We start from the raw sequence: 27,923 nt of genomic DNA, 5'->3' as shown, positions 1-27,923 counted from the left end.
GGCCCATGCACACATGTATTCACTCATTCATTCATTCACACACTCATTGGTCCATGCACACATTCACACATTCATTCATTCACACACTCATTGGCTCATGCACACATACATTCACTCATTCATTCATTCACACACTCATTGGCTCATGCACACATGTATTCACACATTCATTCATTCACCCACTCACTGAACCATGCACACATACATTCACTCATTCATTCATTCACACACTCACTGAACCATGCACACATACATTCACACATTCATTCATTCACACACTCATTGGCTCATGCACACATGTATTCACTCATTCATTCATTCACCCACTCATTGGCTCATGCACACATGTATTCACACATTCATTCATTCACCCACTCATTGGCTCATGCACACATGTATTCACACATTCATTCATTCACCCACTCATTGGCTCATGCACACATGTATTCACACATTCATTCATTCACACACTCATTGGCTCATGCACACATGTATTCACACATTCATTCATTCACCCACTCACTGAACCATGCACACATACATTCACACATTCATTCATTCACACACTCATTGAACCATGCACTGATTCACTCATTCATTCATTCATTCACCCACCCTTGACCCATGCACTCATGAATCCACTCATTCATTTATTCATTCACACATTCATTCATTGACTCATTCATTGGCTCACGCATGCATTCACTCATTCACGCATCCATCACAGCATCTATCTGTTTACTATCTGTTTCATGCACACATGCATCTCCTCATTCATTTATTCACCATCTCATTGACCCATGCACACAGGCATCCCCTCATTCATTCATTCACCCAACTCATTGACGCAGACACACACACGCTTTCCCTCATTCATTTATTCATCCCCTCATTCACTCCTGCTGTTTCTGTTTGTCTTAATCTTCTATTGAGTTCAGAGCGGAAGGGAGAGGGAGAGAGAGAGAGAGGGAGAGAGAAAGATCATGATGAGAGAGAATCATGGGTCCGCTGCCTCCTGCACGCCCCACACTGGGGATCAAGGCCACAACCCGCGCCTGTGCCCCGACCAGGAATAGAACCATGACCTCCCGGCTCCCTGGTTCACAGGCCCACCCTCAACCCCTGAGCCACTCCAGCTGGGCCCATTGGTTCACGCATTAATTCACTCAGCTATTCCCGCACCCGTGCACGCATGCATGCCTTGATGGCTCTTTCCCTCACTCACCCTGCCTCCAACAAATTCGCTGGATCTCTTCAAGGTCCCAGGGGGGGACGTTTCCAGCGAGGCCTCCACGCAGACAGTGCGCCGCCGGCTGGCCTGGCGCCCAGAGCCCCGAGGCCATTGCAAACATTTGCTTTAGGGCTGGCTGGTTAAAGGTTAAATATCCCAACTTAGAAACCAACCCGGCGACTCCAGGACTCAGCGCCTCAGGGAGGGGGGCTCGAGGGGGCAGGGGCTGGGCTTGGAATGTCAGGCATCGCGGGGCCCCTTCTGCGGGGGGGGCCCCCCCCTCCCCGGCAGGCAGCAGGCGGCGCGCGCCGGCTGGGGCGCACCGGACGCGGGCTGCGAGGCTTGGAGACCCCCTGCGCGCGCGCGCGCGCGCGGATCTGGTTTGGGGCGGGACCGGGCTGGCGGAGAGCGGCCAATCGCGGGGCCCTGGACACAGGGCCTCCCAGGGTCACCGGAGCCAGGGGCAGCCTGAACGCAGGCGAGGCGCTGGGGGAGGGACACACGGATCCGGGAGACCCGGGCTACCCGAGAGAGAGCGCGCGCGCGCACACGGGAGGTGCTGGAGACCCAGGGGTGCGGGGGGGGGGGGGGCGTGGAAACTTGTTGCGCGCGGTTGGGGACCCGAGGAGGAGGGCGCAGGGGCTGCCCGCGTGCAAAGGAGGGGCGAGGGGAGGGAGGTGGAGAGGCGCAGAGGTGGATCTAAGTTCAAAGAGGTAACCGGGCGGGCGCCGGGGAAGGTGGGGGGGTGGGGGAGAGGGCACTGGGCCGAGTTGGGGGCCGAGGCCACCTGGAGCGAACCGAAGGGGGCGGGGCGCAGCGGTGAGGCAGAAGAAGGGCCGGGCAGGGCGGGGACGCGGATGACGCGCAGGGGGACAGGGGGTGAGGGGAGCCCGGGCGGAAGGCAGAGGCGGCCCCCGACCCCCCGAGCGCGGAGGAGGGGGCGTGGGGCGCAGGTGGCACGAAGCGCGCAGGAGGCAATGGGTTAGAGCTGCAGCCACGGGTGTGTCCCGCAGGCCTGGAGCGCGGCGCGGGTCGCTTGGAGAGGACGCGTGCGCTGGGCCCGGCTGCAGGCCCCACGCTCCACGCAGCGCGCCTGGGCGCACGTCTCCACGTGGGTGCCAAGGGCGCACGGGCGCACGGACGCACGGAGCCTCGCACCATGCCCGGTGAGTGGGGGGAGCGAAAGTTTCTTTCTTTCTTTCTTTCTTTCTTTCTTTCTTTCTTTCTTTCTTTCTTTCTTTCTTTCTTTCTTTCTTTCTTTCTTTCTTTCTTTCTTTCTTTCTCTTTCTTTCTTTCTTCTTTCTTTCTTTCTTTCTCTTTCTTTCTTCTTTCTTTCTCTTTCTTTCTCTTTCTTTCTTTCTTTCTTTCTTCTTTCTTTCTTTCTTTCTTTCTTTCTTTCTTTCTTTCTTTCTTTCTTTCTTTCTTTCTTTCTTTCTTTCTTTCTTTCTTTCTTTCTTTCTTTCTTTCTTTCTTTCTTTCTTTCTTTCTTTCTTTCTTTCTTTCTTTCTTTCTTTCTTTCTTTCTTTCTTTCTTTCTTTCTTTCTTTCTTTCTTTCTTTCTTTCTCTCCCTCTCCCTTCCTTCCTTCCTTCCTTCCTTCCGCTCTCTCCCTCTCCCTCTCCCTCTCCCTCTCCCTTCCTTCCTTCCTTCCTTCCTCTCTCTCTCTCTTTCTATACATTTTTTTATCTCAGAGAGGGAAGGAGAGGGAGAAGGAGATAGAAGCATCATTGATGAGAGAGAATCAGGGACCGGCTGCCTCCCGCACGCCCCCTACTGGTTGGGGATGGAGCCCGCAACCCGGGCACGTGCCCTTGACCGGGACTCGAACCCGGGACCCTTCCAGTCTGCAGGTCAATCAATGCTCTATCCACTGAGCCACACCGACCAGGGCTTTTCTTTCCTTTTTTTTTTTTTAAAAGCAGGTTGCTTCCCTGGCTGGTGTAGCTCAGTGGTTACAGAGTGGACCCCAGGCACCGAGGGGTCTTGGGTTCGATTTCCGGTCAAGGGCACCCACCTGGGTTGCAGGTTTGATTCCCCAACCCTTTTCTGGGGGCAACCGATCGATGTTTCTCTCTCTCTCTCTCTCCCCCTCCCTCTTTTCCACTCTCTCTTAAAAAATAAATAAATAAAATAATCAGCCGGCCGGTGTGGCTCAGTGGCTGAGCATCGACCTAGGAACCAGGAGGTCCCGGGTTCGAGTCCCGGTCAAGGGCACAGGCCCAGGTTGCGGGCTCCATCCCCAACCAGTAGGGGGCGTGCAGGAGGCAGCCAGTCCATGATTCTCTCTCATCATGGATGTTTCTCTCTCCCTCTCCCTCTCCCTTCCTCTCTCTGAAATCAATAAAAAATATTTAATAAATAAATAAATAAAATAAAAAGTCAGCCACTCGTCATTAAAAATAATAATAAAAATAAATTAAAAATATCCTCGGGTGAAGATTAACAAAAAAATAAAAATAAATAAAATAGGGCCCCGGCCGGTGTGGATCAGTGGATAGAGCATCGGTCTGCGGACTGAAGGGTCCCGGGTTCGATTCCCGGTCAGGGGCACATGCCCGGGTTGCAGGCTCCATCCCCAGTAGGGGGCGTGCAGGAGGCAGCCGGTCCATGATTCTCTCTCATCATGGATGTTTCTCTCTCCCTTCCTCTTTGAAATCAATAAAAATATAATTTAAAAAATGAAAATATATTGTAAAAATACATTATATGGAAATACAAAACACCTAGAACATCAAAAAGATTCTTTAAACAAATTAAAAAATAACAAAAAATAAAATGAAATAGGGCCCCGGCCGGTGTGGCCAGTGGATAGAGCGTCGGCCTGCGGACCGAAGGGTCCCGGGTTCGATTCCCGTCAAGGGCATGTACCTGGGTTGCAGGCTCCTCCCCGGCCCGGGCCCTGGTCTGGGCGTGTGCAGGAGGCAGCCCATCGAGGTGTCTCTTTCACGTTGATGTTTCTCTCTGTCTCTCCCTTCTGCTCTCTCTAAAAACCAATGGAAGAGTATCCTCAGGGGAGGATTAACAACGAAAATAAAATAAAATAAAATAAATAATAAAATAAAATAAAATATAAAATAAAATAATAAAATAAATAAAATAAAATGAAATAAAATAAAATAATAAAATAAAATAAATTAATTAAATTAAATTAAATAAATAATATAATAGCATGCAATAAATAAAACAATAAAATAAAATGCAACCAATAAAATAAAATACACCGAAGCCAGTTTAGCTCAGTGGATAGAGCGTCGGCCTGCGGACTGAGGGGTCCCGGGTTCGATTCCGGTCAAGGGCATGTACCTGGGTTGCCGGCACATCCCCAGTGGGAGGTGTGCAGGAGGCAGCTGATCGATGTTTCTCTCTCATCGATGTTTCTAGCTCTCTATCTCTCTCCCTTCCTCTCTGTAAAAAATAAATAAAATATATTAAAAAATAAATAAATAAATAAAATACAATAAATAAAATGAAATAAAAATAAATAAAATAATGAAATAATAAAATAAAATAATAAAATTTAAAGAGTAAAATAAATAATAAAATACAATATATAAAATAAAATAATAAAATAAATTAAATTAAATAAATAATGTAATAGCATGCAATAAATAAAACAATAAAATAAAATGCAACCAATAAAATAAAATACAATAAATAAAATAAAATAAAAATAAATAAAATAGTGAAATAATAAAATAAAAGAATAAAATTTAAAAAGTAAAATAAATAATAAAATACAATACATAAAATAAAATAATAAAACAAATTAAATTAAATAAATAATGTAATAGCATGCAATAAATAAAACAATAAAATAAAATGCAACCAGTGAAATAAAATACAATAAACAGAATAATAAAATTTTTAAAAATAAAATACAATAAATAAAATAAAATAATACAGTCAATGAAATAGACAGGGAAACGGGGCTGTCCCGGTGAGCTGCCTCCCAGAGCAGAAAGACAGAGGGTTCTGTGTCTCTTCGACCAGCTTGGAGCTCTCGCTCCGGAGCCACAACCCCGCTCCCCCCAAAGCCCAGGGGCCCACAGAATGGCAGCATTCAGCCCCTGGTGCTCGGACACGTGTCCTTCAGCCCTGGGACCCCGTGGGGGTTTCCAGCAAACGTTGCAGGAGACAGACTCGCCATTGAGGACCCGGCGGGCGAGGGGAGGGCTGGTGGGAAGGTGGGTAGAAATAGACATTTCTCAGGTTCGTTATAAAGCGATGCAGCCACCGCCCTCTTCGGGCTGGGCTGGATGTTATGAGAATATATTTTTATTTATTTTATTTTAAAAAAATAGATCTTGCCCTGGCCGGGGTGGCTCAGTGGATAGAGCTGTGGCCTGCGGACTCAAAGGTCCCGGGTTCGATTCCGGGTCAAGGGCACATGCCCGGGTTGTGGGCTTGATCCCCAGTAGATAGACAGAGAGATAGATAGATGATAGATAGATAGATAGATAGATAGATAGATAGATAGATATAGATAAGTAGATAGATAGATAGATAGATAGATGATAGATAAATAGATAGTTATAGATGATGGATGGGTAGGTAGACGATAGATAGATAGATAGATAGATAGATAGATAGATAGATAGACAGATAGATATAGATGATGGGTGAGTAGGTAGACGATAGATAGATAGATAGATAGATAGATAGATAGATAGATAGTTATAGATGATGGATGGGTAGGTAGACGATAGATAGATAGATAGATAGATAGATAGATAGATAGATAGATAGACAGATATAGATAAGTAGATAGATAGATAGATAGATGATAGATAGATAGTTATAGATGATGGGTGGGTAGGTAGACGATAGATAGATAGATAGATAGATAGATAGATAGATAGATAGATATAGATGATGGGTGGGTAGGTAGACGATAGATAGATAGATAGATAGATAGATAGATAGACAGATATAGATAAGTAGATAGATAGATAGATAGATAGATAGATAGATAGATGATAGATAGATAGTTATAGATGATGGGTGGGTAGGTAGACGATAGATAGATAGATAGATAGATAGATAGATAGATAGATATAGATGATGGGTGGGTAGGTAGACGATAGATAGATAGATAGATAGATAGATAGATAGATAGACAGATATAGATAAGTAGATAGATAGATAGATAGATAGATAGATAGATAGATAGATAGTTATAGATGATGGATGGGTAGGTAGATGATAGATAGATAGATAGATAGATAGATAGATAGATAGATAGATATAGATGATGGGTGGGTAGGTAGACGATAGATAGATAGATAGATAGATAGATAGATAGATAGATAGATAGATATAGATGATGGGTGGGTAGGTAGACGATAGATAGATAGATAGATAGATAGATAGATAGATAGATAGACAGATATAGATAAGTAGATAGATAGATGATAGATAGATAGTTATAGATGATGGGTGGGTAGGTAGACGATAGATAGATAGATAGATAGATAGATAGATAGATAGATAGATAGATATAGATGATGGATGGGTAGGTAGACGATAGATAGATAGATAGATAGATAGATAGATAGATAGATAGACAGATATAGATAAGTAGATAGATAGATAGATAGATACATAGATAGATAGATAGATGATAGATAGATAGTTATAGATGATGGGTGGGTAGGTAGACGATAGATGATAGATAGATAAGTAGATAGATAAATAGATAGATAGTTATAGATGATGGATGGATAGGTAGATAGATAGATAAATAGATGATAGATAGATAGAGATGATGGGTGGATAGCTAGATGATGGATTGATAGATACATAGGTGGATGATAGATATCGATAGATAGATATAGATAGATTGTAGACAGGTAGATAGACAAGTAGATAGACAGACGGACAGATGACAGACAGACATCTTCTGCGGACCAGCCTTGAGCTCTTAAATCCGCTCACCCTCACCCTCCCCTCGCCCCGGAGATGCCGGGCGTCCTCACAGCTTCTTAATTCAAGACAGAAAAGAAAAAAACACGCCCAACGAGGCGTAGACAGAGGATCCTGTGCCCAGAAGCTCCTTCCCGGCGATGACCCCAACGGAATGTCAAGGCCAGGCCAGGCGTCAGCCCCCGGGGGACACAGACCCAGAAACCCCCCCTCATCTTCATGTTATATTTCATCTTTCTGCCTCCCTCCCTCCCTCCCTCCCTCCCTCCCTCTGAGAGCTACCCGGGCCTCGTTGAGAAATGAGATCCCTGTGTGTGGGCCTCTAGTTTAAATATATTTCTATTGATTTCAGGGAGGAAGAGAGAGGGAGAGAGACACATCCATGAGGAGAGAGAATCATGGACCGGCTGCCTCTTGCACGCCCACCACTGGGGATCGAGCCCACAACCCGGGCCTGTGTCCTTGGCTGGAATCGAACCCAGGACCCTCCAGTCCACAGGCCCACGCTCTATCCACTGAGCCACACCGGCCGGGCCCCGGTGCACATGTTTGAATACTGAGCAGTGACCCTGAGCCCCACCGTCCCATGAGAGCCACCAGGCGTGTGACAGGTGTGTAACAGGCGTGTGACAGGCGTGTGACAGGCGTCTTTGTTCGCATCCACAGTGTCTGACCAGGCCTTCGTGACGCTGGCCACCAACGACACCTACTGCCAGGGGGCCCTGGTCCTGGGCCAGTCGCTGAGGGACCAGAGGGCCACCCGGGAGCTGGTGGTGTTGGTCACTCCTCAGGTGTCCAGGCTGCTCAGGTAAGACTCGGAGACACACCTGTGCCCACCGGGCTCCTCCTTGGGTAGAAGCAACGTCACCCGCGCTCAAGGGGGCGGGGGTCCCCCTGAAATTGTGTTGGTCCTAGAGCCCTGGCCATCATGGAATCGATGGGTAGATAATGGATGGGTGGACGGATGGATGGATGAGTGGATAGATAGATAGATAGATAGATAGATAGATAGATGATAGAGATAAAGATAGATAGATAGACGATAGAGATAAAGATAGATAGATAGATGATAGATAGATAGATTGATAGATAGAATAGATAGATAGATGATAGATTGATAGATAGATAGAATAGATGAGACATAGGTAGAAAGATAGATACAGAGATTCACAGATACATAAATAGATGGTAGATAGATAAAATAGATGATACATAGGTAGAAAAATACATAGATACAAAGGTACATAAATAGATTAGATAGATAGGTAGATAGATAGATAGATGATGATAGATAGATAGATAGATAGATAGATAGATAGATGATAGATAGAGAGATAGATATAGATAGATGATAGATAGATAGATAGATAGGTAGATGATAGAATAGATGAGACATAGGTAGAAAGATAAATACAGAGATTCACAGATACATAAATAGATGGTAAATGATAGATAGGTAGATAGATAGATAGATAAAATAGATGATACATAGGTAGAAAAATACATAGATACACAGGTACATAAATAGATTAGATTAGATTATAGATAGATAGATAGATAGATAGATAGATAGATAGATAGATGATAGATAGATAGAATGGATGATGGATATGTGGTTGTATGAATGGTTAGATGGACGCATGGACCGATTGATGTATGGATGGATACATGGGTAAATATAGATACATAGACATAGATGATTAATAGCAAAATATAGAGATGATAGATTAGATAGATAGATAGATAGATAGATATAGATAGAATGGATGATGGATGGATGGGTAGATGAAGATATGGATGGTAGAGATAGATGATAAATGATAGATTAGATAGATAGATAGATAGATAGGTAGATAGATAGATAGATATAGATAGATGATAGATAGGATGGATGATGGGTGTATGGATGGTTAGATGGATGCATGGACGGATGGATGGATGAATGGATACATAGATAAATATAGAGACATAGACAGAGATGATTAACAGCTAAATATAGAGTAGATAGATAGATAGATGAGAGAATGGATGGATGGATAGATGATAGAGAAATAGGTAGATAGGTAGAAAGAATGGATGGATAAATAGAAGATAGAGATAGGATGGATAGATAGATAAATAAATAGATGATGTAGTTAGATGGATGATGGGTGGATGGGCGATGGATTGATAGATGATAGATAGGTAGATGATGGATAGATAGAGATAGGATGGATAGATAAATAGATGATAGATATAGTTAGATGGATGATGGGTGGATGGATGATGGATAGATAGATGATGATTGATAGATGATGGAGAGATTGGCTCCCCGTATGGTACTGCCATGCTCCCGGCCTTTCTCTAGCTCTTCCTCAGGTTTCTGTCATCACAAGATATTTTAGGTGATGCCAACATCAGATTTAACCAAAAATAAATAAATACGTTGGAAGAGAGGCAGATTTCATGTTGATAAAAGGTAGGGGCTCTCAAACTTGTACGCAACCAACAATGTGAGTTCTGAATACAGAAAGCAAAAAAATATATATATATATATATGACAGTGGACATCGGTTGGTTGCTACCAGCTCGCTGCCACATATTTCGCAAAGAGAGGGACTTCCTTAAAGCTACCCTGGACCAGTCTCTCTTAAGACAGTTCTGGCCCTAGCTGGTGTGGCTCAGTGGGTAGAGCGTCAGCCTGAAGACCAAAGGGTCCAGGGTTCTATTCCGGTCCAGGGCACGGACCTCAGTTGCAGGCTCCTCCCCAGCCAGGGCCCTGATCCCGGTTCGTGCAGGAGGCACCCAATCAATGTGTCTCTCTCACATCAATATTTCTCCCTGTCTGTCCGTCTCCCTCGCTTCCAATCTCTCTAGAAATCAATGGGAACATACCCTCAGGTGAGGATTCACAAAAAAAAAAAGGATTTATGATTCCTGTATCTGAGCAGGGATGGGGATATATACTGTTCCATGGTTCTCTACATCTTATGTTTTTTTTTTAAAAAATATATTGATTTCAGAGAGGAAAGGAGAGGGAGAGAGAGCGAAACATCCATGAAGAGAGAGAATCATGGACCGGCTGCCTCCTGCACGCCCCCTACTGGGGATGGAGCCCACAACCCGGGCATGTGCCCTTGACCGGGAATCGAACCCTGACCTCCTGGTTCGTAGGTCCACACGCAACCACCCACCGAGCCACGCCCGCCGGGTGTCTCCAGGTTTCTTGGCAAACGTCTCTTCCAGGGTTATTCTCTCGAGGGTATTTGACGAGATCGTCGAGGTCGATCTGATGGACAGCGCCGACCACGTCCACCTGGCCTTCCTGAAGCGGCCCGAGCTCGGCGTCACCCTCACCAAACTCCACTGCTGGACGCTCACCCGTTACAGCAAGTGTGTGTTTCTGGACGCCGACACCCTGGTGAGCACCCTGGGAGTGCGGGACCGAGACGGTTCCCTTGTTGAGAAACCCATCAGAGACCACGCCTCCTACACCCCCTTTAGCAGGCTGCTACCTTGGGGTGGGTTCCCGTCAGGCAACATGGAACTGTTGTGTGTATTTTATTTTATTTTATTTTATTATTTACTAGAGGCCCGGTGCATGAAATTTGTGCACAAGTGTGGTCCCTAGTGGCTGCCGGCCGCCGGCCGGGGCCTTGCTTCGTTTCACGACACCCCCTGGTGGTCAGCGCACATCATAGCAATTGATCGATCTCCTGGTCAATCGAACTCCCGAGGGGACACTTTGCATATTAAGCTTTTTTATATATAAAGACTAGAGGCCCGGTGCACAAAATTCGTGCATGGGTAGGGTCCCTAGGCTTGACCGGCGATCAGGGCCGATTGGGGCCTTCTGGCTGCTGGCCGGGACCTCCCTTCCCAGGTAGTCAGCGCACACCATAGCGAGCGGTCGAACGCCTGGTCTCCCGGTCGAACTCCCGCGGGGACAGTTTGCCTATTAGGCTTTTATATATATAGTTTTTCTTATTATTTTTTATTTTGATTTTTTAAAAATTATTGTTGTGTGTTTTTTTTTAATCCTCACCTGTGGATATTTTTCCATTGGTTTTTAGGGAGAGTGGAAGAGAGAGGGAGAGACAGAGAGAAACGTTAATGTGAGAGAGACACATCGATGGGTTGCCTCCTGCACACACACCCCGACCAGGGCCAGGGCCGGGGAGGAGCCTGTAACTGAGGGTACGTGTTCTTGACCGGGAATCGAACCCAGGACCCTTTGGTCCACAGGCTGAAGCTTTGTCCACTGAGCCAAACCGACTAGGGATGGGTCTGTTCTTAACATCAAAATTTATTCTGTCAAAAGATCGTTCTGGCTGGTGACCCCAGGAGTTAGCGTGTCTGACCACAAACTGAATGGTCACGAGTTCGATTCCTGTTCAAGGGCATGTACCTGGGTTGCAGGTTCAATCCCCGCTTGGGGTGCATGCGAGAGACAACCAATCGATGGGTTTCTCTCACATCAATGCTTCTCTCTCTCTCTCTTTCTCCCTCCTTCCCTTCCACTCTCTCTAAATATCAATCGGGAAAAAAATATCCTCAGGTGAGGATTCAAAACAAAACACAACAAAAAATTAAGTCTGACATCCCCGTGAACCCGGTAGTGAGCGACGTGAAATTATGTTTCTTCCCAGGTTTGAAATAAACCATCACATTATTTCATCTACACAAAACAGAGTCATTACAGAAAATAAAAATAAAATATCCTGGCTGGTATGGCTCAGTGGTTGAGCGTTGACCTATGAACCAGGAGGTCACGGTTCGATTCCCTGTCAGGGCACAGGCCTGGGTTGTGGGCTCCATCCCCAGTAGGGGGCGTGCAGGAGGCAGCTGATCCATGATTCTTTCTCATCATGGATGTTTCTCTCTCTCTCTCTCTCTCTCTCTCTCTCTCTCTTTCTCTCTCTCTCTTTTCTCTCTGAAATCAATAAAAACATATTTTTAAAAAAATCAAGTCTAACTTCCCCAATAACCCTGCAGTGAGTGACTTGAAATTACCTCCCCCCCCCCCCCCCAGGATGGGTTGACAACTACATTATTTCAACTACACAGAACAGAGTCATTACAAACAACAACAACAACAATAATAATAACAATAATAAAATCTTGCCCTGATTGCATATGGAATTGGGATTTCTGATGGGACTTTTTAAAAAAAATATATTTTAAAGTTGATTTTTAGAGAGAGAGGTAGGGAGAGGGATAGAGAGATAGAAACATCGATGAGAGAGGAACATCATTGATTGGCTGTCTCCGGCACCCACTCACTTGCATGTGCCCTTGACTGGGAATCGAACCTGAGACCTCCTGGTTCCTAGGTCGACGCTCAACCACTGAGCCACACCGGCCAGCACTTGATTGGCTATTATTTTTTTGTCTGTAGTGAGAGCGTCTTGATTGGCTATTTTTTTTTTGTCTGTAGTGAGAGCGTCTTGATTGGCTATTTTTTTTTTTGTCTGTAGTGAGAGCGTCTTGATTGGCTATTTTTTTTTGTCTGTTGTGAGAGCATCTTGATTGGCTATTTGTTTTTTTGTCTGTTGTGAGAGCATCTTGATTGGCTATTTTTTTTTTGTCTGTTATGAGAGCGTCTTGATTGGCTATTTTTTTTTTGTCTGTAGTGAGAGCGTCTTGATTGGCTATTTTTTTTTTGTCTGTAGTGAGAACGTCTTGATTGGCTATTTCTTTTTTTTGTCTGTTGTGAGAACGTCTTGATTGGCTATTTTTTTTTTTTTGTCATCTGTAGAGAGAGCAACCATCCTGGGGCTCAGACCTCCTCTGATGGACAGTTTGCAAGGAGCCAACCCTGTCTGGCCCCTCCCTCCTCAAGCCCCTCCCTCCTTTCTCACCTGCGAAACCGGAAGCCACAGGGAGGGGCGTGGCTACAGGTGTCCCCTGCTCTGATCGACAGGTGCTGTGCAACATCGATGAGCTGTTTGAGAGGAGCGAGTTTTCGGCCGCCCCGGACCCCGGCTGGCCCGACTGCTTCAACAGCGGGGTGTTCGTCTTCCGGCCTTCCCTGCGGACACACCGCCTCTTGCTGCAGCATGCCACGGACCACGGCAGCTACGATGGTGCGTGAGGGACAGCTGGGATTTTGGGGGACCCTATACCCTCCTCCCCTGCCCCATCCTTACCCCTCCGCCCCTTCCTGGGAATGAGTGAAAATTTCAACACAAAATGCCCAAGCTGGTGTGGCTCAGTGGATAGAGCTATCGGCCTAAAGACTGAAGGGTCCCGGGTTCGATTCCCGGTCAAGGGCACATGCCCGGGTGGTGGGCTCGTTCCCCAGTAGGGGGCGTGCAGGAGGCAGCCGATCCATGATTCTATCTCATCATGGATGTTTCTATCTCTCTCTCTCCCTTCCTCTCTGAAATCAATTAAATAATATCTATATGTATAAAAGGCTAAGGGACCTACCTACTGTCTGTCTGTCCAACCAGCCTACTGACCTGGCAATCCTATAGAACAAAAGGCTACTATGCAAATTGTCCCCTTGACTGAGAGTCCGACCGGGAGTTCGGCCAGGAGGCGAGGCCAGATGGCCAACCTCCCGAGGCCCCTCCCCCCGGCCTGCCCCGCCCCCCGTCAGCCCCAATCTTGGCAGGCCAGCCGGACCCCAGCCGTGCACGAATTCGTGCACCGGGCCTCTAGTTTATATATAAAAGAAAAGAATTTTTAAAATAAAATAATGAATAGTATACCATAAACAATCATGTATTCATGGTATTCCCCTACTGGTAATCGATACAAATGAATGATTGTTGGTTTATGTCTCACTTTGAGACAAGGATAATGTTTTAGCGGGCAGAGAGGAGAAATGTGTTCAGTGACCTTGGATGACCTTCAAACACCCCTAGTATTCTTTTAAAAAATATATTTTTATTGATGTCAGAGAGGAAGGGAGAGGGAGAGGGAGAGAGAGAGAGAGAAATGTCCATGAGGACAGAGAATCATGGATTGGCCGCCTCCTGCACGCCCCCTACTGGTTGGGGATGGTGCCTGCCACCCGGGCATGTGCCCTTGACTGGGAATCGAACCCGGGACCCTTCCGTCCGCAGGCCGACGCTCTATCCACTGAGCCATACCGGCCGGGGCTCCTGCTGGTTCTGAATAAAAAGGAAGGAGGCTGATGTACGTCGCACTTTGAGAGAACAATCATGTTTGAGCAGGAAGAGAGGAGAAATGTGCTGAGTGACCTTCAATGAGCTTCAATGACCTTCAAACGCCCTTGTTGACGTTAACTTCTCTGTTCACCGTTCAGGGGCCGATCAGGGCCTGCTCAACAGTTTCTTCAGCAGCTGGGCCACGGCCGACATTCAGAAACACTTGCCCTTCGTCTACAACCTCAGCAGCAGCAACGCTTACACCTACAGCCCGGCGTTCAGACAGTAAGTGCCCGCACGCGTGCCCGGTCCCGGGTCTGACTCTGAGGCATTACCACCTCGCATCAGCTTGGGAAATTTTATTTATTTTATTTTATTTTTTTTTAAATTGATTCCAGAGAGAGGAAGGGAGAGGGAGAGAGAGAGAGAGAGAAACATCACCGATGAGAGAGAATCATGCATCGGCTGCCTCTTGCAAACTGGGCATCTGCCCTTGACCGGATTCGAACCCGGGACCCTTCAGTCCGGAGGGCGACCGTCTATCCACTGAACCAAACCGGCCGGGGAGGGGCGGGGGGGCTTTTGAATTTTTGAAACGTGTTTTTGTTGAACTTCAGAGAGAGGAAGGGAGAGGGAAGGAGAGAGAGAAAAACATGAATAATGAGAGAGGATCATGGATCGACCGGCTCCCTTCCTACTGGAGATCGAACATGATTGACAGCAGGAAGCTAGGAGTCCGACCACAGACAAGCGGACAGAGACGCCGTGGTGCATGTATGTTCCGTGCCCGCACAGCCAAGGGTTCTGTGAACCGGAGGGGGGGCGGCGAGGAATTAAAGAAAAGATTGACAAAGAGAATACAGCTGGGGCTTGGTGGATCCCCTGTGCCCGGATGAGGCCGCAGAAAAGATGGATCCAGCCAGCACGCCGAGCCTTTATTTTATCGTCGTCGGAGAAAGACAAGGTGGTGGTCACCATAGTTACAATGTTCTTGTGAGTTTCACTTGTTTTGGCAGCATTTGCTGCACCTCCCACAGCTCATTAGCTTCCCAGGAAGGATCGAGGGCAGCGGTTCTCAACCTGTGGGTCGCCTAAGACCGTCGGAAAACACATATATCATTGCATGCTGTTTTTGCGGTTAATCACGACGCTTTAACGATGTTCAAATTGTAACAATGTGAGGCTGAACTCTAGAGCCGCTCCGGCCACAGGTACGCAGTGGAATATTACGCAGCCATGAAAAAGGACTAGAGCTTACCATTGGCAACAGCATGCGTGGACCTAGAGCAGTGGTTCTCAACCTTCTGGCCCTTTCAAGACAGCTGCTCATGTGGGGACCCCCAACCATAAAATTATTTTCGTGGCTACGTCATCACTGTGATGTTGCTACTGTGACGAATCCTCATGGAAATATCGGAGATGCAGGATGGCCTTAGGCGACCCCCGCGAAAGGGTCGTTCGATCGCCAAAGGGGTCACAACCCACGGGATGAGAACGGCTGGTCGAGAGGGTGAAATAGGGCAGACAGAGAAAGACAAACACCAGGCGATTTCACTTGTATGTGGAATCTCAAAATAAAATAAATGAACAAATAAAACAAACAAAAGCAGGTTCAGAAAATAAGCTGATGGTTGCCCAGGGGGAGAAATTGGAGGAAATGGAATACAAAAGCAAACCAGTCATAAACGTCACCGACCACAGGAAAGCCAAGTCAATAAAAATGTTTCTGAGTGTTGGGTGTGGTGGTAATTGAGAAAATATAAAACAGATCGAGAAGGAGAAATTCATAATCTTATAAAATAAGCCTTTTTTTAAGTTGTTTTTTTTTTTTTGGTTTGCAGCTTGCATTATGTATTATTAAAAGCTAATTTTTTTTTTCCCCTGCTGTTGCTTTTTTTTTAAAAAAAAAAATTGATTTCAGAGAGAGGAAGGGAGAGGGAGAGAGAGAGAAACATCCATGATGAGAGAGAATCACGGACCGGCTGCCTCCTGCACGCCCCCTACTGGGGATCGAGCCCGCAACCCAGGCACCTACCCTTGACCGGGAATCGAACCCTGACCTCCTGGTTCACAGGTCGACGCTCACCACTGAGCAAGACTGGCCGAGCTGTTGGTTGCCTTTTGAACGTGTCTGTCCACCCCCGAGTGGAAATGTCCTGTGTGTTTCCTTCTCAGGTTCGGTTCGAGGGCGAAGGTGGTCCACTTTCTGGGGCCCAAGAAGCCGTGGAGCTACAGGTACAACCCGCAGACGGGCTCGGTGCTGGAGGAGGCCCCTGGGGCGGCCCCCCAGCACCAGCTGAGCTTCCTGAACCTGTGGTGGAACATCTACCACCGCAGCGTCTTGCCTCTGTACGAACGCATCCCGGACGAGCCACGGCATCCGCCGCCCGGACGCACGGTAAGTGGGCGGATTCCCTCGGGACACAGGAGTTGAGAATCAAGTCAATCCTGCCGGCCTGGCTCAGCGATTGAGCATCGACCTAGGAACCAGGAGGTCCCGGGTTCGATTCCCGGTCAAGGGCACATGCCCAGGTTGTGGCCTCGACCCCCAGTAGGGGGCGTGCAGGAGGCAGCCGATCCATGATTCTCTCACATCATGGATGTTTCTCTCTCCTTCCCTTTTTGAAATAAATAAAAATGTATCAAAAACAAACATATGAACAATTATTTGATCAGACCTAACATCTATATATATATAGAGAGAGAGATAGGTATCCTATCTAATAAAAGAGAAACATGGTAATTAGCCATACCTCTGCTACCCTTCCCATTGGCTAATCAATAAAAATGTATCAAAAACAAATATAACGCCAAAACTGGCTTGGCTCGGTGGATAGAGCGTCGGCCTGGGGACTGAAGGGTCCCGGGTTCGATTCCCGGTCAAGGGCATGGACCTGGGTTGCGGGCACATCCCCAGTGGGAGATGTGCAGGAGGCAGCTGGTCGATGTTTCTCTCCCATCGATGTTTCTAACTATCTATCCCTCTCCCTTCCTCTCTGTAAAAAATCAATAAAATATATTTTTAAAAATTACTTAAAAAAAAACACACACACAAAAAAAACAAATATAAAAACAAACAATTATTTGATCAGACCTAACATCTATGTATATAAAAAGCTTAAGTGATTGTTAGGACCAAACGAACAGAACGTCGGGAAAGACCGGTCGACCGGTTGCTATGACGCACACTGACCACCAGGGGGCAGACGCTCAACGCAGGAGCTGTTTCCTGGTGGTCAATGTTCTCCCACAGCCAACCTCCCACACTCTGTATTTTTAAATATTTTATTGATTTTTTTACAGAGAGGAAGGGAGAGGGATAGAGAGTTAGAAACATCCATGATGAGAGAGAAACATCGATCAGCTGCCTCCTGCACATGCCCCCCACTGGGGATGTGCCCGCAACCCAGGTCCATGCCCTTGACCGGGAATCGAACCCGGGACCCTTCAGTCCGCAGGTTGACGCTCTATCCGCTGAGCCACACCGGCCAGGGCTGCACACTCCCCCCTCCCTCCCCCTCACTGGCAGGTCCCGATCGGCCAGGTCTGGGGACCCCACCGGTGTTGGAATTCGCGCACCGGGCCTCTCGTATTGAATCAATACCGATAGTCGAGTTGGGGAGCCAGAGAACGGGGTGGGTCTTAGGGATCTGAGGTCAGTTCGAGAGTTGAAAAGTCGTAAGGAAGCCCTGATAATTGTGTCCGTTTCTCTGTGCGCAGAATTCTCTCCCTCGCGTTGAGGTGCCGTGTGCAAATGTAGCGCCTTGTGCGGAGGGGCCGGGTGCGAATTCAGAGGCCACGGCTCCTGGGGAACCTTTGGAGATGCCCACGGTAGTGACTGAGACCCCACTTTCGTCTGAAGGAGCCCCTTCAGGAGACGGAAGTACCAGCACCCCACACAGAAAGGTGAGAGGGGAAATCAGGCATTGGGCCCGGCCAGTGTGGCTCAGTGGTTGAGCGTGGATCTAGGAACCAGGAGGTCAGGGTTCGATTCCCGGTCTGGACACATGCCCAGGTTGCGGGCTCCATCCCCAACCACTAGGGGGCGTGCGGGAGGCAGCCGGTCCGTGATTCTCTCTCCTCATTGATGTTTTTCTCTCTCTCTCTCTCCCTCTCTCTCTTTTTAAATATCAATAAAAAATATTTTTGAAAGCCGGGTTGGTGTGGAAGGGAGAAAAGAAAGAAAGAAAGAAAGAAAGAAAGAAAGAAAGAAAGAAAGAAAGAAAGAAAGAAAGAAAGAAAGAGAAATAGAGAGAGAGAGAGAGGAAGAAAGTAAAAGCTTTGCTAATTAAGTTACAAAAAAAAATTTTTTTAAAGTAAATATTTGGCTGCAGCTCTAGCCAGTTTGGCTCAGTGGATAGAGCATCTGCCTGTGGACTGAAGGGTCCCGGGTTCGATTCCCATTCAAGGGCACATGCCCGGGTTGCAGGCTCCACCCCCAACCAGTAGGGGGCGTGCAGGAGGCAGCCGGTCCATGATTCTCTCTCCTCATGGATGTTTCTATCTCTCTCCCTCCCTCCCCCTTCCTCTCTCTGAAATCGATGAAAATATATTTTTTAAAAAATGAGTAATTACAACGGCCAACCCAGACCCTCAAGGTTTGCACAGTGAAGAGGAAGAGGGTAGAGAGTGAGCTTTTCTGCTGGTTTTTCCGTCCTCCCGTCCGGGGCTGACATCTGGCCCAGGCGTGTCTGGGGCGAGTTAAATATAGGGCGTGAGCTGCTCCAGGAATTCCAGGAATCTGCCCTGAAGCTCTTAGGGTAGGTACAGAGCTGCTCTTGCTCTCTCTGCAAGGAGTGAGCCAGGCCTGTAACAAGATTAAAAAAAAACACTCTTAAAAAGTATATACATAATAAAATAAATAAAAAATTAAAAATTAAAAATAATAATAAATAAAAATTTAAAAAATAAAAAAATCAAAGATAATCAAAGATAATAAATAAAAATTTAAAAATTTAAAAAATAAAATATAAAAAATAATAAAAATAATAATAAATAAATATTAAAAAAAATTTAAATATTTTTAAAAATTAAAAATAAAATATAATAATAAATAAAAATTTTAAAAAATTAAAAAATAAAAGATAATAAAATAATAAAAAATAATAATAAATAAAAATTTAAAGAATAAAAAAATAAAAGATAATCAAAGATAAATAAAAATTTGAAAAATTTAAAAAATAAAATATAAAAAAATAATAAAAATAATAATAAATAAAAATTTAAAAAATTAAAAAAATAAAATATAATGACAATAATAATAAATAAAAATTTAAAAAATACAAAATAAAAAATAATAAATAAATAATAATAAATAAAAATTAAAATAATTTAAAAAATAAAATAAATACAATAAATGAAACAAAAACAAAAGCAAAGACACACAAAAGGCAAGGCCTAGCTGGGTCGGTAAAAGTGACGAAGTTGGGAGGCTTTGAACGGGATCTGCGGTATATTTCATTATTTCAACCCCAGGTCCCCTTGGGATTAGTTATGCGCTGTCACTGCCCCCTGCTGGCCATTCCTAGAATTTTTCAACTCTGGGTTTTCCCCCCTCCCCTCCCCTTCCCTCCCCCCAACTTAATGTTTTTAACGCAGTACAGCAGCGGTTCTCAACCTGTGGGTCGCGACCCCTTTGGGGGTCGAACGGCCCTTTCACAGGGGTCGCCTAAAGCCGTCGGAAAACACATATATAATCACATATTGTCTTTGTGATTGATCCCTGTGCTTTCATGATGTTCAATGTGTCACCATGGAAATCCATCCTGCAGATCAGATGTTTCCATGACGATTCGTCACAGCAGCCACATGACAGCGATGACGTAGCCACGAGAATAATGTTATGGTTGGGGGTCCCCACAGCATGAGGAGCTGTATTCAAGGGTCGCGGCCTTAGGAAGGTTGAGAACCACTGATATAGATAAATATATAGATATAGATATAAATATAGGTATAGATATAGATATAGATATAGATATAGATATGAATATAGATATAGAAGATATAGATATAGATATAGATATAAATATAGGTATAGATATAGATATAGATATAGATGATATAGATATAGATATAGATATAGTATAGATATAGATGATATAGATATAGATATAGATATAGATATGAATATAGATATAGAAGATATAGATATAGATATAGATATAAATATAGGTATAGATATAGATATAGATATAGATGATATAGATATAGATATAGATATAGATATAGATGATATAGATATAGATATAGATATAGATGATATAGATATAGATATAGATATAGATTAGATATAGATATAGATGATATAGATATAGATATAGATATGAATATAGATATAGAAGATATAGATATATAGATATAAATATAGGTATAGATATAGATATAGATATAGATGATATAGATATAGATATAGATATAGTATAGATATAGATGATATAGATATAGATATAGATATAGATATGAATATAGGTATAGATATAGATATAGATATAGATGATATAGATATAGATATAGATATAGTATAGATATAGATGATATAGATATAGATATAGATATAGATATGAATATAGATATAGAAGATATAGATATAGATATAGATATAAATATAGGTATAGATATAGATATAGATATAGATGATATAGATATAGATATAGATATAGATGATATAGATATAGATATAGATATAGATTAGATATAGATATAGATGATATAGATATAGATATAGATATGAATATAGATATAGAAGATATAGATATATAGATATAAATATAGGTATAGATATAGATATAGATATAGATGATATAGATATAGATATAGATATAGTATAGATATAGATGATATAGATATAGATATAGATATAGATATGAATATAGGTATAGATATAGATATAGATATAGATGATATAGATATAGATATAGTATAGATATAGATGATATAGATATAGATATAGATATAGATATGAATATAGATATAGAAGATATAGATATAGATATAGATATAAATATAGGTATAGATATAGATATAGATATAGATGATATAGATATAGATATAGATATAGATGATATAGATATAGATATAGATATAGATTAGATATAGATATAGATGATATAGATATAGATATAGATATGAATATAGATATAGAAGATATAGATATATAGATATAAATATAGGTATAGATATAGATATAGATATAGATGATATAGATATAGATATAGATATAGATATAGATATAGATTAGATATAGATATATATGATATAGATATAGATCTAGATATAGATATGAATATAGATATAGAAGATATAGATATATAGATATAAATATAGGTATAGATATAGATATAGATATAGATATAGATGATATAGATATAGATATAGATGATATAGATATAGATATAGATATAGATATAGATATAGATATAGATGATATAGATATAGATCTAGATATAGATATAGATGATATAGATATAGATATAGATATAGATATAGATATAGATATAGATGATATAGATATAGTGATGAAGCAGCAACAAAAATAATTCTATGGTTGGGGGTCCCCACAACATGAGGAGCTGTATTCAAGGGTCGCGGCCTTAGGAAGGTTGAGAACCACTGCAGTAGAGGGAGGGGAATGTTCATGGGGTGTTTTTCTTCTTATTATTTTATTATTATTATTATTTATATATATATATTTTATTGGTTTATTACAGAGAGGAAGGGAGAGGGATAGAGAGTCAGAAACATCGATGAGAGAGAAACATCGATCAGCTGCCTCCTGTACGCCCCCCACTGGGGATTGAGCCTTCAACCCAGGTCCATGCCCTTGACCAGGATTCGAACCCGGGACCCTTCAGTCCGCAGGCCGACGCTCTATCCACTGAGCCACACCGGTCAGAGCTTTTTTTGTTTTGTTTTGTTTTTGTTATTTTTTGAGCTTTTTTTCCTGCTATAAAGCAGGTTGATTTATTCTAGTTATTTGTTTTTTTATATCGTTATTGTTGAAAGTATTACATCTGCCCCCTGTACCCCCCATCGACCACTTCCAGCCCGCCTTTCCGTGGGTCTGTTTTTTTAAATTGTTATTTATGTATTTTTTTTAAAGTGTCCTTTCTTTTATAAAAAAATTTATTTTTATTGATTTCAGAGAGGAAGGAAGAAGGGAGAGAGAGAGAGAAACATCGATGATGAGAGAGAATCACGGATCGGCCGCCTCCTGCACGCCACCTACTGGGGATCGAGCCCGCAACCCGGGCAGGTGCCCTTGGCTGGAATCGAACCCGGGACCCTGCAGTCCACAGGCCGATGCTCTATCCACTGAGCCACACCAGCCAGGACAGGGTCCTTTTAATTTATTTTTTAGAAAGTTACTATTTTTTGTTATTTGTTTGTTTGTCTTGACTGTGGTTCACAGGACATCTCTTATTTTAATTTTTTTCATCTTATTTTATTTTACTTTAAAAATGTGTTTTTATTGACTTCAGAGAGGAAGAGAGAGAGAGAGAGAGAGAGAGAAACATCCATGATGAGAGAGAATCATGGACCGGCTGCCTCCTGCACGCCCCCTACTGGGGATCGAGCCTGTAATCCGGGCCTGTGCCCTTGACCGGGGATGTTTCTCTCTCTCTCTCTCTCCCTCTCTCTTTGTCTCTGTAATCAATATATATATATATATATATATATATATATATATATGTATGTATACACACACACACATATATATGTAAATATATATATATACACACACACATATATATGTAAATATATATATATACACACACACACATATATATGTAAATATATATATATACACACACACATATATATGTAAATATATATATATATATATATTTAAAAAGAGTTAGTCATGGCCCCATGTAGATACAGGACATTATGACCTGGTGTTGGGTGTGAGACCCAGACGCGGACGTAGACGGAGATATTGGTGATCATAACACTTTCTCCCTCATCGACCCCCTTTCATCCTGGAGGCAGAGAAAAAAATACAATAAACGACATGTTTTCCATTGAGCTGTGTCATTTGCATGAAAATCTGTGCTAACCTCATTTTGTTATTTATTTATTATTATTTTTTATGACAGACGGCAGGTTGCCCTGAATTCGAGACGTCGGCTGGAGTGATGCCTGAGCCAAATCCACCACCTTTTCCCCAATTGGCCGAAGTCGCAGACCCCCCAACCGCCTCCGTTCAGCTCATCGAAACAGTTAAGCTCGGCCGTCTCGCTCGGGGGTCCTGGTTCTGTTGGCATGCCCGTCCATTCACGGCCAAAAAAAATGCCCTGTGTTTTGCGTCCATGACTTTTCTTTAAATATAAACTAGAGGCCTCGGTGCACGGATTCGTGCACCTGTGGGGTCCCTCGGCCTGGCCTGCGGGGATCGGGCCGAAACCGGCTCCCCGACATCCCCCGAGGGGTCCCGGATGGCGAGAGGGTGGTTCTCGGGTGACGCACCCCGAAATCGGGCTCCCTCCTCTCTGGTTCTGGGTGCGTCACCCAAGAAACGCAGCTGCCAAGTCATGGCAGCTCGGCAGCTCCTGCATTGAGCGGTCTGCCCCCTGGTGGTCAATGTGCATCATAGCTAACAGATGGAGCGTCTGCCCCTGGTGGTCAGTGCACGTCATAGCTACAAGTCAGAGTGTCTGCCCCCTGGTGGTCAGTGCGCGTCATAGCTACAAGTCAGAGTGTCTGCCCCCTGGTGGTCAGTGCGCGTCATAGCTACCGGTCGGAGCGTCTGCCCCCTGGTGGTCAGTGCGCGTCATAGCTACCGGTCGGAGCGTCTGCCCCCTGGTGGTCAGTGCGCGTCATAGCTACCGGTTGGAGCGTCTGCCCCCTGGTGGTCAGTGTATGTCATAGCTACCGGTTGGAGCATCTGCTCCCTGGTGGTCAGTGTATGTCATAGCTACCGGTTGGAGCGTCGGCCCCCTGGTGGTCAGTGCGCGTCATAGCTGCCGGTCAGAGTGTCTACCCCCTGGTGGTCAGTGTATGTCATAGCTACCGGTTGGAGCGTCTGCCCCCTGGTGGTCAGTGCGCGTCATAGCTACCGGTCGGAGCGTCTGCCCCCTGGTGGTCAGTGTATGTCATAGCTACCGGTTGGAGCGTCTGCCCCCTGGTGGTCAGTGTATGTCATAGCTACCGGTTGGAGCGACGGCGCCCTGGTGGTCAGTGCGCGTCATAGCTGCCGGTCAGAGTGTCTACCCCCTGGTGGTCAGTGTATGTCATAGCTACCGGTTGGAGCGTCTGCCCCCTGGTGATCAGTGTATGTCATAGCTACCGGTCAGAGCGTCTGCCCCCTGGTGGTCAGTGCATGTCATAGCTAGCGGTCGGAGTGTCTGCCCCTGGTGGTCAGTGTGCATCATAGCTACCGGTTGGACGTCTGCCCCCTGGTGGTCAGTGTGTGTCATAGCTACCGGTCAGAGGGTCGGAGCGTCTGCCCCCTGGTGGTCAGTGCACATCATAGCTGCCGGTCAGAGTGTCTACCCCCTGGTGGTCAGTGCGCGTCATAGCTACCGGTCAGAGCGTCTGTCCCCTGGTGGTCAATGTGCGTCATAGCTACCAGTCGGAGCGTCTGCCCCCTGGTGGTCAGTGCGCGTCATAGCTACCAGTCAGAGTGTCTGCCCCCTGGTAATCAGTGTATGTCATAGCTACCGGTCGGAGCGTCTGCTCCCTGGTGGTCAGTGCGCGTCATAGCTGCCGGCTGGTCACTTAGGCTATTATATATATAGATATGTTGACTTCAGCGAGGCAGAGAGATAAACATCGATGATGAGAGAGAATCATGGATCATCTGCCTCCCGCACACCCCCCACTGGGGATCGAGCCCACAACCCGGGCCTGTGCCCTTGACCGGGAAACGAACCCAGGACCTCCTGGTTCATAGGTCGACGCTCAACCCCTGAGCCACGTCGGTTGGTCCCCATGATCTTTCTTAACAGCTTTCCCAGCTGGGACAATCGGACGGCCATGAGCCTGGCCGGTGTGGCTCAGTGGTTGAGCATCAACCTAGGAACCAGGAGGTCCGGGTTCGATTCCCGGTCAAGGGCACATGCCCGGGTTGCGGGCTCCATCCCCAGTAGGGGGCGTGCAGGAGGCGGCCGATCCATGATTCTCTCTCATCATGGATGTTTCTCTCTCTCCCTCTCCTTTCGTCTGTGAAATCAATAAAATTATATTTTTAAAAATGACTACAATTCTCAGAATCCCAAGCCAGACTAACCATGGGTGGTTGTGTTTCTAGCAGCCAGCGGACGAGACAGGAGCTGGCCGGTCGGAGGAATCCGAGGAACGAAACCAGGAGCCCCCGGTTGACGTCACCAGGGACCCCCGGCCTGAGGATGTGCTGCAGGTGGTACCCCCCGTCCTTGGCTCCCCGTCTTTCCCGGGGCTCCCCGCCTGCACCCACCAGCCGTGAACTCACTTTGTTGAAATCGATTCTACCTGCCTCTCGCTGTGTCTGCGATCTGTCCGTCTTCTCTCCATCCCGGGTGCTTGGTCTGTTCGCTCTCTCCTGTCCGTCATAATCACACCCTTTCTCTCTCTCAAAGCTGTTTTGCAAAATTAATTCAAATGGGGGAGCATCGAAACCCAGCCATCTGTTGCCTGATATCGTTCGTTGTCTAAAGGCTGGAGAATTGGGGGTGAATCTTTTCTGTTTTTATAATATAATATATTTTTATTGATTTCAGAGAGGAAGGGAGAGGATGAGAGAGAGAGAGAGACATCCATGAAGAGAGAGAATCATGGATCGGCTGCCTCCTGCACGCCCCCTACTGGTTGGGGATGGAGCCCACAACCCGGGCATGTGCACTTGACCGGGAATCGAACCCGGGACCTCCTGGTCCCTAGGTCGATGTACAACCACTGAGCCACGCTGGCTGGGCCCATGATGCATTTAATGAAAGCGATTGCTAATTTATCAATTTTTCCTAACGAAGATCTAATAACACAATTTGGTCTTTAAGGAAAAGGCAATACAGCTTCGTAGCTGGGCACGAGACTTAGGATGGAAGTTTGCCTTGAACATGAGTCTGGGTCTATTCGAGCTGCGATAGCAACAATGCCAGAGTCAGGGTGGCTTATAAAGTGTAGATATTTAGCCAGTGGCCTGGCTCAGGGGTTGAGCGTCGACCTAGGAACCAGGAGGTCACAGGTTTGATTCCCGGTCAGGACACCTGCCCGGGTTGTGGGCTCGATCCCCAGTAGGGGGCGTGCAGGAGGCAGCTGATCCATGAATCTCTCTCATCATGGATGTTTCTATCTCTCTCTGTCCTCCTCCCTTCCTCTCTGAAATCAATAAAAAAAAATTATGCCCTGACCGGTGTGGCTCAGTGGATAGAGCGTCGGCCTGCGGACTGAAAGGTCCCGGGTTCGATTCCCGGTCAAGGGCATGTACCTGGGTTGCGGGCACATCCCCAGTAGGGGGCGTGCAGGAGGCAGCTGATCGATGTTTCTAACTCTCTATCCATCTCCCTTCCTCTCTATAAAAAATCAATAAAATATATTTTTTACAAAAGAGAAAATATTTTTTTACATTTGCATTTTTTCATTTCATTTTTTAATTTAATTTTATTAATTTTGTTTTATTGCTTAAAATATTACAAAGAATAGTACATATGTCTCCTTTTTTATTTTTTCCCCCGGCCTCCCCTACCCCCAGGTGTCTTGTGTCCATTGTTTATGCTTATATGCATGCATGCAAGTCCTTTGGTTGATCTCTTGCCGCCCCCCCCCCCCCCCCGCCCCAACCCCTCCCGGCCTTAATAGATATTTACCCCGGCTGGCGTGGCTCAGTGGTTGGGTGTCAATCTATGAACCAGGAGGTCAGGGTTCGATTCCCAGTCCAGGGCACATGCCCGGGTTGTGGGCTCCATCCCCAGTAGGGGGCGTGCAGGAGGCAGCCGGTCCATGGTTCTCTCTCATCATGGATGTTTCTCTCTCATCACTGATGTTTCTCTTTCCCTCTCACTTCCTCTCTCTGAAGCCAATCTATACGTATAAAAGCCTACGCGATCATTATGACTTGTTGACTGGTCGACCGGTCGCTATGACACGCACTGACCACCAGGGGGCAGATGCTCAACGCAGGAGCTGCCCTCTGGTGGTCAATGCACTCGCACAGCCAAACTTTCATGGTCCCTCCCCCTGGCCGGCTGGCCCCCATCAGCACCGATCGCTGGCCAGGCTGAGGGACTCACCCCCCGCCCCCGCCACCATGCACGAATTCGTGCACCGGGCATCTCGTAAAAACATAACAAAACAAGGAACATCTCCCGCCGGCTTGTCTCCCCCAGGTGGACCTGGCCACGTCCATTTCCGAGATCTCCATCAGCGAGAAGGTCAGGGCGCTGAGCCCGGAGGAACAGCGGAGGAAGTGGGAAGAGGGCCACATCGACTACATGGGCACGGACGCCTTTGCCCGCATCCAGGAGAAGCTGGACCGGTTCCTGCAGTGACGCCGCGGTCCCGTCCGCCATGTTCTGCTGGGTGAGCGTCTCCTCTCGTGTCTTCCCAAAGGGCAACGCTGGTCAGCTCCGTGTCTGTCTTCACGGTTCAACCACGTGCCTGTCTTCGCCGCGATCGACGGTCGACCAACCTGAGTGCCTCGCAGAAAAATAAATAAAATAGCGTGGACCGTGAACAACCCAGCTGGAAGCCGCCTGCTGGT

The 27,923-nt window shown here is 45.5% G+C and overlaps 1 protein-coding gene across 3 annotated transcripts in view; it reads left to right on the top strand.

Moving 5' to 3' along the window:
* The first annotated feature begins 1,908 nt into the window (after positions 1-1,908).
* Positions 1,909-27,923, top strand: part of GYG2 (glycogenin 2) — a 26,272-nt gene continuing 257 nt past the window's right edge. Inside the window, exons 1-11 of one of the 3 annotated variants that reach the window (XM_070402711.1) lie at positions 1,909-1,944; positions 2,245-2,397; positions 7,818-7,959; positions 10,377-10,551; positions 13,054-13,216; positions 14,407-14,533; positions 16,424-16,646; positions 17,969-18,154; positions 23,344-23,466; positions 25,497-25,604; positions 27,550-27,923. The exon at positions 27,550-27,923 is cut by the window's right edge and continues 257 nt beyond it. In XM_070402711.1, coding sequence (XP_070258812.1) covers positions 2,391-2,397; positions 7,818-7,959; positions 10,377-10,551; positions 13,054-13,216; positions 14,407-14,533; positions 16,424-16,646; positions 17,969-18,154; positions 23,344-23,466; positions 25,497-25,604; positions 27,550-27,711 — 1,416 coding nt within the window. In that variant the 5' untranslated portion in view covers positions 1,909-1,944; positions 2,245-2,390 and the 3' untranslated portion in view covers positions 27,712-27,923. Of the gene's footprint in view, positions 1,945-2,244; positions 2,398-7,817; positions 7,960-10,152; positions 10,552-13,053; positions 13,217-14,406; positions 14,534-16,423; positions 16,647-17,968; positions 18,155-23,343; positions 23,467-25,496; positions 25,605-27,549 lie in introns of those variants that run through there. The other 2 variants (XM_070402710.1, XM_070402709.1) reach the window with 2 other exon arrangements.

The sequence above is a fragment of the Myotis yumanensis genome, unplaced genomic scaffold (genome assembly GCF_028538775.1).
Source record: "Myotis yumanensis isolate MYYU_CA2020_CCGP unplaced genomic scaffold, mMyoYum1.0.hap1 SCAF_24, whole genome shotgun sequence".
Lineage (NCBI taxonomy): Eukaryota > Metazoa > Chordata > Mammalia > Chiroptera > Vespertilionidae > Myotis > Myotis yumanensis.
This window is presented reverse-complemented; position numbering and strand designations above follow the sequence as displayed.